Consider the following 11,064-nt stretch of genomic DNA (forward strand, 5'->3'; position numbering starts at 1 on the left):
GGTCACAGCTGACATTCCAGAGCACACCTGGCCCAGGAAAAAGTCATCAGAATCTTCCAGAAAGGCCTCAGGGTTGGTGGGTAGCCACTGAAGAGAGGTCAGAAGCCACGTGTTGGATGAGAGGATGAAATGAACACTAAGCAAAAAGTTGAAAGGAAAAAAAATCCAACTGACAGCAGGTGATCTCATCTGAGACCTACTACAGTGCAGATGTCTTCGCGTGTAAATTCTCCTTTTCCTAAATTGAGCTGTCATTTATAAATTGTGTTTTAAAAGAGCAATGTTAAAATAAAAGATATAAAAGTCTCAGGAGGAGACAGGAGAAGGGCACAGAGTTAGAGTTAAGAAGCCTGTTCTTCCTGACAGCAAAAACTACACAAATCAGAGAAGAGAGAAACAGACAGAGAAACATGGATGTGAGAGAAACATTGATTGGTTGCCTCCCATTCATGCCCTGACCAGGGCTGGGGATGGAGCATGTAACTGAGATATGTGCCCTTGACCAGAATTGAACCCCTGACCCTTAAATCTGCTCTATCCACTGAACCAAACTGGCTAGGGCTGGACATAGCCTTATTGGAATAGAAAACAGTAAGACTTAAATTTTAAAAGTTATTGATCCTGCTTCCTAGTAATTACTTAATCCATGGTTAGATTAGGTAGGGCAAATTTGAGATCAGTGAAATAGTAATTATATTAAAAAACAATAAGTGAGCTGCATGTCAACAAGATTGAGGTTACAGTAAATCAAAACTGCCGTTTGGCTCAATGGATAGAGCGTCAGCCTGCAGACTGAGGGGTCCCAGGTTCAATTCAGGTCAAGGGTATGTACCTTGGTTGGGGGCACATCCCCAGGAGAATAGGTGCAGGAGGCACATGATCAATGTTTCTCTTTCACTGATGTTTCTAACTATCACTTTCCCTTCCTCTCTGTAAAAAATTAATAAAATGTTTTTAAAAAAGTAAATAAAAACTTTAAAAGCAAATTATGATGCCAGTATCCAAACTCATCTTTGATATGGATTGGTTTTTAGAAAGGGAGGAAGAAATGGGAATGTGAAAACAAAGTAAGTCCAGCTTTGATTTCATTCATTCTGTTCAGTTTCTATTAATTGATGGATGGATCCACTAGGATTTCTGAAAAAAAAAAAAAAAAAATTACAAATTATAGATAAATACCATCTAGGTATAATTAATAGCAATCAACAAAAGAAATGACACAACATTGTGATTATATTTTTACACTTTCTATATAAAACTAGAGGCCTGGTGTACGAAATTCATGCATGGGTTGGGGGTGTCCCTCAGCCCAGCCTGCACCCTCTCCAATCTGGGACCCCTTGAGGGATGTTATCAACTGCCCATAGGAATCACATCTAAATGGTCAGTTGGACATCCCTCTCATAATCTAGGACTGCTGGCTCCCAACTGCTCACCTGCCTGCCTTCCAGATTGCCCCTAACTGCTTCTTCCTGCCAGCCTGATCACCCTTAACCACTCCCATGCCAACCTGATTGATGTCTAACTGCTCCCCTGCCAGCCTGTTGGCCTCCAACTTCCCTCCTCTGCTGGCCTGGCCACCCCTAATTGCCCTCCCCTACAGGGTTGTAACTGCCCTCCCTTGCAGACTTGGTCCCTCTCAACTGCCCTCCCTTGCAGGCCTGATGCCTCCCAACTGCCCTCCTTTGCAGGCCTTGTCCCTCCCAACTGCCCTCCCCTGCTGGTCATCTTGTGTCCACATGGGGGCAATTACTGTGTGTTGGAGTGATGGTCAATCTGCTTATTACTCTTTTATCAGATAGGATAGAGGCTTGGTGCATGGGTGGGGGCCAGCTGGTTTGCCCTGAAGGGTGGGGGTTCCCTGAGGTGTGGGGCGGCCTGGGTGAGGGGCCTGTGGTGGGTTGCAGACTGGCCACGCCCCCTGGCGACCCAAGCAGAGGCCCTATTATCTGGAATTTATTTACCTTCTACAATTGAAACTTTGTAGCCTGGAACAGAGCCAAGCCTCCTGCTTGCTCCATGGCTGCAGCCATTTCTGTTTGGATTTGTTTACCTTCTATAATGGAAACTTTGTATCCTTGAGTGTCCTAAATTGCCAGGGAAACCCAAGCCTCTCAATTGCTCTCTGTGGCTGCAGCCACCTTGCTTGGGGTTAATTTGCATACTCACTCTGATTGGCTGGTGGGCATGGCTTGAGTGGAGTGATGGTTAATTAGCATATTACTCTTTTATAAGGTAGAATAGTTGGGAATACATTCCCAATGATATCATCAAACTTGCTATTGTTGGGAGTCAGATATATGGATCACAGATACTATATCCAGAAAGACATAAGCTGTTAACCCAAGTTGCCAAATGTCAATTAAAATTTTGTTCCTACCATTTAAGTGCTAATTTTCAAATGTTCTCCACTGACACATGTACTTTCTTTTCTTTCTTTCTTTCTTTTTTTTAAATGTATTTTATTGAGTTTTTTACAGAGAGGAAGAGAGAGAGGGATAGAGAGTTAGAAACGTTGATGAGAGTGAGTCATCGATCAGCTGCCTCTTGCACATCCCCTACTGGGGATGTGCCCGCAATCAAGGTACATGCCCTTGACTGGAACTGAACCTAGGACCCCTCAGTCTGCAGGCCGACGCTTACCCACTGAGCCAAATCGGTTTCGGCACATGTACTTTCTTTGGAATGGTAACATACTCACTTTCGCTGGTTTTGTTGTTGCCAATATCTCAGATGTTCCATCCTTCACATCTAGTCAAGAATGCTTTTCTGGGTGGCATGCCTTGAGTGCTACTGGAGTAGTAGCTAGGTTTGGGTTATATTTTGATAAAACCTAAAAACAAGCAAATTCCTTTTTATTAAGTCATAGGAACAACATAAATTTGGAAGGTATTATTAAAGTCAAGAAAACCCAAGGAAAATTAGAGAGTATGGGTTGTTTGAAACAGTAAGAATTTTTAGCCTCACAGGCGGATGTTTTAACATCACAGAAATGATGGTAATATTAGAAATTTAACTTGGATGTGGAGCTTGATTTCTAAAGCCTTCTAAAATGTACACTAAGGATAATGGAAACAAGTAGCAATGTGTCCCCGTGAACAAATTAAGCCTTTACAAAGATGTTAGGAAAAAATATATATAGGAAAGAGGCAAAATAAATGCTAAAAAAATCATTATATAGATTATAAAGAATTTGAAACATCAACTATGAGTGTTTTCATAAAGAGCGACACATTAAATACAATGTTTCCCTCTTTTGACATAGAAATAAAAGGGAAGTGGAACTCTCTTATAATGCTTATAGACAGAAACGACTCCTTCTCATTCAATTTATGATGATGCCCAGAAAAACACACACACACACACACAAAAAAAACAAGAAAGCCAGAGAAAGGTGTTTAGTGAACCCTTTACTTTTATCTTAGGATGACTGTTCCAATGGCATTTAGGTATTTTCTCAAGTAGTTTTATCTTTCTTATAGCTCTCCATAAATTAGGAAGGTTCAGAATAACCACTGCCAAACACTACAACTCTTTGGCAGGGTGGGGGGTGAGGGGGACTGGAAGAACTAGACTGGTGGTTATTTAGATTTGGCAGTTGCTATAAATCAGTAGCTGATTAGTAGTAAATGATGTTGTACTAAAGAATTAGAGATTCTAAATCAGTGTTTCTCAAGTTATTCATGATACCCGTCAGTGAAGAACTGTAGGATAAATGACATTCCTTACTTAGGCAGCAACACCTCTCATGGGAACAGTGGTCAACATGACCATCACAGGTGGACAATTAGAATACATTACAAGAATACATTCTGAACTTGATGCTAAAGAGAAAATGCCCCAAGGGCATAAAAGTATGATGATGTCACTAACTTCTGCTCAACCCAAGAGAACCTTAACAAGCAATGTCAGAAAAGATGTAGCAGCCCAGAATTCAGATTTTCTCAGTAACCAAACCAGCACATAGCCCAATGATAAATAATAGTTTACATCAGAGATTACATGATCTCTAACTTTGAAAAAAAGAAAAACAAAGCAGAACAAAACAACACAGCCTGGAAATAACCTGGAGAATGTCTTCTGGAATGGCAGTTACTTTTGGAGGTGTGGGTGTTCTGAGGAGAGTCTCATAAGAAGAAATCACAGGGGAAGAGGGAGCTGCACAGCTCTCAAAGCACTTGTCTGAATTTAAAATTAATGATGTACAGTATTTCATTTCCAAATCATTTGATGAACTATTTGTTTTTGATAATGGATAATCTGTGGATACCTAAAGAATAAAAATAAATCATTAAATTATGGTGGTATAAAATAATGGAAAATAAAAATTGTCAGTCAATTGGTTAGTTCTAATGGGGTCCTTAAATAGACTTCCCAATCAAGTAAAGAAAGAAATGGCATATGGCGGACAAAGTACCACCTTCATTATCAATAAAGGATGAGCTACAGCTTAATATGAAAAGTGGACTGAATCCTAGATTTAGATGACTCACCCCTCTACAGTCTCAGGCAACTAACTGGACTAGATGAGAGTCATAGCATGAGGAATGGACAAATTACCACAGGCCCTCCGCCCAGAGGAAGAAATGTTTGAGGGAAACCCAGCATTTTGTTTCTCTATAGCGACCGTGTCCAACACAGTAGCCAAATCATCTGGGGTTGTTTAAACGTAATGAAATTAATAAAAATTTAAAAACTTAAAATTAGTTCCACAGATGCAATTGCCACATTTTATGTGCTCAGTAGCTGGCTGTGACCAGTAGCGACTATACCGAACAGCACAGAATATAGTACATTTCCATCACTGTAGAAAGTTTTATTGGACAGGCTGGTCTACCATATGTGTTGTCTTAAAAATTCATACCAACTTTAAAGTAGAATGAGGTTTTGATAATAATAAATTTGTTCACTGGGGAAAATTAGGGGGAAAAAAGGAGGGGAGGGCAATGAAAATCACCCATAAATAACCACATTTTGGTGTGTTTATATTCATTTTTTCCCCTTAAAATTTAGTAATCCCAACCTTATCCACAGGAGGATAAGGTTTCAAACCCTAGATAGTACTGAACCCTACTTGTACTATGTTTATTCCTATAAATACCTATAATAAAGTTTAATTTATAAAACGGGTACAGTAAGAGATCAATAACTAATAATAAAAAGAGCAATTATAACAATATGCTGTATTAAAAGTTACGTAACTTGAACACAAGCTTGTGATACCTTGGTAGTTGATCTGATAACTGAGATGGGCACTAAGTGATTAACAGGAGGGCAGTATCTACAGTGTGAACATGCCAGACAAAGGGATGATTTATATCTCATATGGAGCAGGAGGGTGAGATTTTATAACTCTACTCAAAGGAGCAAAATTGAAAACTCATGACTTGTTTATTTTGGGAAATTTCCATTTAATATTTTCAGATTGCAGTTAACCACAGGTAACTGAAATCACAAAGCAAAACCACGGGTAAGAGAGGACAACTTTTACATATACATACATGTCACTTTCCATATCATTAAATACTTGAACACATTGTTTTTATATGTTCTTATGTTTTTCAAAAACATGACAGTTAGGTAACACTGGACCTTACTGACACACCTTAATGTATCTTGCTTCTCTTCTACCATTTGACATTTAGATTGTTTTCATGCTTTGCTCTAATAATAATGTGCTATAACAAATCTGTCCCAGTGAGCCTTATAATAAATTCTGACATGTTTAAAAGATACGAAAAAGTTTAAAGCTCTTAATATATGCTACTAAGTTACCCTCCAGAAGTATATGGTAAGTATACAAATAAAGTCTGCATTATTCTAACTTTTTAAACAGTTTGAGTCTAGAAATAGTTGTGTATCTGAGTCATTAAGAACAAAATTAGCTTTCAATTTTATGAAAATTTACCAAAGCTGTTCTGTTCTTTGTAGAAGGAATTTTCAAGCCAGGAGTACAGAATGTAGGTGCCAAGGGAGACTTTGTATATTCATCATCTAGAAGACACATACAATCACGTGAAAATAAATATTTGAAAATAAAGTTGAAATACAAATTTCAACTTTTAAGTTATAATTCTTGTCAATATAATTTGTGATTATTTTTAATAAATTATAACTAACATATGCTTAGTTGGACAGGAAAAAAAATCAAAACTCAAATCACATATCTAATTATCACTAGTACTAACAGAAGTTCAGCAAGGCACAAGTGCTATATGCAAAAATGAGTAATTCTAGCATAAAAGAAACAAAAATATAATTCAAAGAAAGATTTTTTTTTACTATAGCAACAAGATTAGAGAAAGATACCTATACATAAACCAATTAACAACTGTTTAAGATCTTTATGGAGAAAATCAAATTTCTGAAAAATAAAAAGAGGAAGGCGGCCAGGAAGTCGCTTGTTATCCAAGATATTAGGAACAGAACTATGTATATACATATATTTGATATCTATACTACATAGTATCATGAAAGCAATCTTTAAAAAATACCAAAGAGAAAATGTGAACATGTGAGAAAAGTGATCATCAGATTGGCAAAAAGTGATCATCAGATTAGGTCTAAATATCTTTAAGTGCTAAAGATGGAGAAGCATTAACCCAAACACTGCTTGGGGACATAAAAGCCACCTTCGGGGCAATTTAGCATCTTGGAGTAAGTGAAGGTGTGCATCCCCTTTCACCTGGAAATTCTACTACTAGAGTGAGAAACACATGTGCACAGGCATAATTTTCATTATAGTACTGTCTGTAATAATAAAAAATAAAAACAAATCAACTGTCAATAAAGGGTCCCAGGTTCGATTCTGGTCAAGGGCACATACCTGGGTTGCAGGCTCAATCCCAGGAGGAGGTGTGCAGGAGGCTGCAGAGCAATGATTCTTTCTCATCGATGTTTCTCTCTCTCTCTCCCTCTTTCAGAAATCGATAAAAATATATATTTTTTAAAATGGATAAACTGGATTGACATAATTAATATACCATTAAAAAACATACTGTGAAGTGAAAAAAGCAAATGGCAAAAGAATACAAATTATATGTTTTAACTTATGTGAAATTTTAAAACACAATTATGCTTTGTTGATCATTATTTTGGGGAGGAAAGAAAGGAAAATAATAGAGTGGGGCTAGGGATTTAGCTTTAGGTATAACTTTTTCATTTTTATTTATTTATTCATTTATTTATTTATATTTTTATTTATTTGATTTTTTTTTTACAGAGAGGAAGGAAGAGGAATAGAGAATCAGAAACATTGATCGGCTGCCTCCTGCACACCCCCCACCGGGGATGTGCCCACAACAAGGTACATGCCCTTGACTGGATTCAAACCCGGGACCCTTCAGTTCGCAGGCTGACCGGTATCAGCAGGTATAACTTTTTTTTTTTTTTAAGATTTTTAAAATTGATTTTTAGAGAGGGTATGAGAGGGATAGAGACATGGATGTGAAAGCAAAACATTAATTAGCTGCCTCCTGCACTACTGGGGATTGAATCTTCAGCCCACACATGTGGCCTGATTGAAATCTAACCGGAAATCTTTTGGTGCATAGGACGGCTCAACCAACTGAACCAAACTGGCCAGGGCACTTTAGGTATATAACTTTAGTTTTAAAAAATTTGAAGCAGCTGAAACTGGTTTGGCTCAGTGGATAGAGCTTTGGCCTGTGAACTGAAAGGTCCCAGGTTCGATTCTGGTCAAGGGCATGTATATTGTTTGCGGGCACATCCCCGTTAGGGGTTGTGCAGGAGGCAGCTGGTCGATGTTTCTCTCTCATTGATGTTTCTAGCCCTCTGCCCCTCTTTCTCTCCCTTCCTCTCTGTAAAAAATCAATAAAATATATTTTAAATTAAAAAAAAAATTAAAGCAAATATAGCAAGATACTAACATCTATTTAATTTGATATTTTCAGTATACATCTATACACCTGGGTTTTTAAAATAAGGCAGCTAACCTAAAATCTGTCTGCAGCCCTGGCCAGTTTGGTTTAGTTGATAGAGCATTGGCCTGCGGGGTGAAAGGTCCAGATTTGATTCTGGTCAAGGGCACATGCCCGGGGTTGTGGGCTCAATCCCAGTAGGGTTGTGCAGGAAGCAGCCGGTCAATGATTCTCTTTCATCATTGATGTTTCTATCTCTCCCTCTCCCTTCCTCTCCGAAACCAATAAAAATATATTTATAACAATAATAAAAAACCTATTTGCAATGGGTAACCCATGGAGCCCTGGCTGGGGTAAGCATTAAACAGCTCCACAGGGCACACAGAACTACCACTGAAAACGTCCACTTAAAGATGAGTTAAAAATTAAAGGAATGTGAAGAAACAAGCCCCAGAAAGACAACCAAAGTGATAAGCAAGAAAATTAATACCTTAAAGATTTTTCAGATACATGTGTTTAAAATATTCAAAAAGATAAACAGAGGCATAGAGATCATAGGCAAGAGAACAATACAGAAGGAAAAATAGAAAAAACTTATAAAACAAAAAATGTAATTGGAGTAAAAATTCAAGTGATGGATTAACATAATAAATTAGACTGAGTGTAAGAGAGAAACAGCAATTGGAAGGATGCCTAAAGCACAAAGTAGCAAAGAGAAAGGGGAGAAAACTATCAAATGGAAGTTAAACTGGGAGGCTAAAGGGTAAGTTTCAATATATATCTTACAGGAATTTCAGGAGAGAAAAATTGAGGAATTAAGGGAAAGTAATATTATTAAAGAGATAATGTCAGAGTATTTTCCAGACTTAGATGAGTCCTTACTTTAAAAAAATCATCCCAAATTCTAAACATAATACATGAAAACAAACATACTACAGAGAAATTAAGAATATCAAAGATAAAAATAAAAATCTTATAGACTACCAAAAAGAAGAGATTTTCCTACAAAGAAAAGCTAACCAGACCAATAGCCCTCTGCTCATCAGCAATAGATACCAGGTCACAAAGAAATAATTTATTTAAAATACTAAAGACAGACATCTGTCAATTCAGTCACCTATATCGAGTTAAATTATCATTCAAGAATGAGTGAAAGTCCAGCTAGTGTTGCATAGTGGTTAGTGTCGACCCATGCACCAAGAGTCACTGGTTCAATTCCCGGCCAGGGCACATGTTCTGGTCTCAGCCTCTGTCCCCCTGGGGGTCATCTAGAAGACAGTTGACTGATATTGATGTTTCTCTCTCATTGATGTTTCTATCTCCCTCTTCCTTCCTCTCTTTCTCAAATCAATAAAAACATATTTTAAAAAATGAGTGAAGCCCTGACTGGTTTGGCTCAGTGGATAGAGCATCGGTCTGCAGACTGAAGAGTCCCAGGTTCGATTCCAGTCAAGAACATGTACCTTAGTCGCAGGCACAATCCCAGTAGGGGGTGTGCAGGAGGCAAATGATCAATGTTTCTAACTCTCTATCCTTCTCCCTTCCTCTCTGTAAAAAAAAAAATCAATAAAATATATATATTTTTAAAACGAGTGCAAAAATGTTTTCAGACATATAAAACTAGAGAATACTTCACACAGTAGACAATTTATGAAAGAACTGCGAAAGGCAGTACTTTATCCAGAAAACTAAACCCAGAGGAATGAGTGAGCTATAAGAAACAATGGCAAACACACACAAAAAATGGTAAATTACTAAATTTTAATAAGTACAGACTATAAAAATTTTAATAGCTTTTGTGGTATAGAAATAGGGTCAAACAAAAATACAACATAAACTCTCTTACTTAAATTACTAATGGGTAAACATAAGCTTTTGATTCCCTCCATAAAAGATACTGCTGATGGCACACTGAAGGATTTCAGTCAGGAGTCATAAAAGAGTCTCCCTTATTAAGGTCACTGGGAAGTGATTTCTGAGTATGATTGAAAGTAGTGGTCTAATTTCTCTTCTTTTTAAAAAAATAGGCTACTCTTTAATACAGTCATGTTTTTTTCTTAGAAGTTGAGCTTTAAGCTTACTACAAATGAGTTGCATTTTGTTACATCTTTTATGCCAGAGGTACTTGTTAATAACAAGTCAGTGAAATTAGTAAAGAGAATATTTCTGAAAATAATGTCTAAAACTTTGGAAAGATTTCCTAAAGACAAGTTATTTTAAAAGATTTGCCAATAAATTTGGTATAGATTTCTTTGAATAAGTAATTATTCAAAGAAGTCATAAAACACTAGAATTTTTTTTATTTTATATTTTCATGAAAACCAGTGTTTGCTGGGACAAATATGAGAAAACTACATGAAAATTTTCTCTAAGTTTTTGTACTCTTTAAAAAAAATTTGAATGGTAACTGATGTATTCTGAGTATGGTTTATATAGGAAAGATAATGTATAACTCTAATCAATAGGCTGAGGCTAAATTTAAAAAGGGTGCTATTGGCCGAAACCGGTTTGGCTCAGCGGCCGAAACCGGTTTGGCTCAGTGGTAGAGCGTCGGTCTGAGGACTGAAAGGTCCCAGGTTCGATTCCGGTCAAGGGCATGTACGTTGGTTGCGGGCACATCCCCGGTAGGGGGTGTGCAAGAGGCACCTGGTCGATGTTACTCTCTCATCGACGTTTCTAGCTCTCTATCTCTCTCCCTTCCTCTCTGTAAAGAATCAATAAAATATATATATTTTTTAAAAAAGGGTGCTATTGGCTCTATATAAAAAATTTGGTGAGTGAATGTATATTTAAATGGTTTAAGTTAAAATGTTAAAAACAAACAAACTGACAAGTACTGAATATAACCAGGAAGAGTATAAAAAGAAAGAAAATTTTACCTTTCTCTCATATGAAATTATGCTGAACATGAATGGAATGAATGGTGGTACTTAACAGAACTTGATGTCACTAACTGAGAAGACGCAGTAGGCTATTAGAATATGTATGTGGTGCATCATTTTTTACAAAGATCATATGGAAAGAGCATAGCTGAGAAGTAACTTGATTTTCACACTTACCATTTTTTTCCAATTGTTGGTTCATGAGGCCAGCAGTGGTGCTATCACTGGACAGTAGTTCTGTTTCTACAGCTTCCTCACTGGTATGATTAATAAGGAAATTATAAGGTAAAAAAAATAGTTAA

At 37.1% G+C, this 11,064-nt stretch overlaps 1 protein-coding gene across 4 annotated transcripts in view; it reads right to left on the reverse strand.

The window, feature by feature from the left end:
- The window catches only part of SKA3 (spindle and kinetochore associated complex subunit 3), a 29,022-nt gene that overhangs the window by 8,872 nt on the left and 9,086 nt on the right, over positions 1–11,064 (reverse strand). Inside the window, exons 5-9 of one of the 4 annotated variants that reach the window (XM_036457568.2) lie at positions 10,940–11,019; positions 5,909–5,994; positions 4,097–4,270; positions 2,702–2,833; positions 961–1,137 (exon numbers count right to left, since the gene is read on the reverse strand). In XM_036457568.2, the coding sequence (XP_036313461.1) occupies positions 2,756–2,833; positions 4,097–4,270; positions 5,909–5,994; positions 10,940–11,019 (418 nt within the window). In that variant the 3' untranslated portion in view covers positions 961–1,137; positions 2,702–2,755. Of the gene's footprint in view, positions 1–960; positions 1,138–2,229; positions 2,412–2,652; positions 2,834–4,066; positions 4,271–5,908; positions 5,995–10,939; positions 11,020–11,064 lie in introns of those variants that run through there. The other 3 variants (XM_036457566.2, XM_036457567.2, XM_045588533.1) reach the window with 3 other exon arrangements.

This window comes from Pipistrellus kuhlii, unplaced genomic scaffold (assembly GCF_014108245.1).
Source record: "Pipistrellus kuhlii isolate mPipKuh1 unplaced genomic scaffold, mPipKuh1.p scaffold_m20_p_3, whole genome shotgun sequence".
NCBI classification, from domain to species: Eukaryota; Metazoa; Chordata; class Mammalia; order Chiroptera; family Vespertilionidae; genus Pipistrellus; species Pipistrellus kuhlii.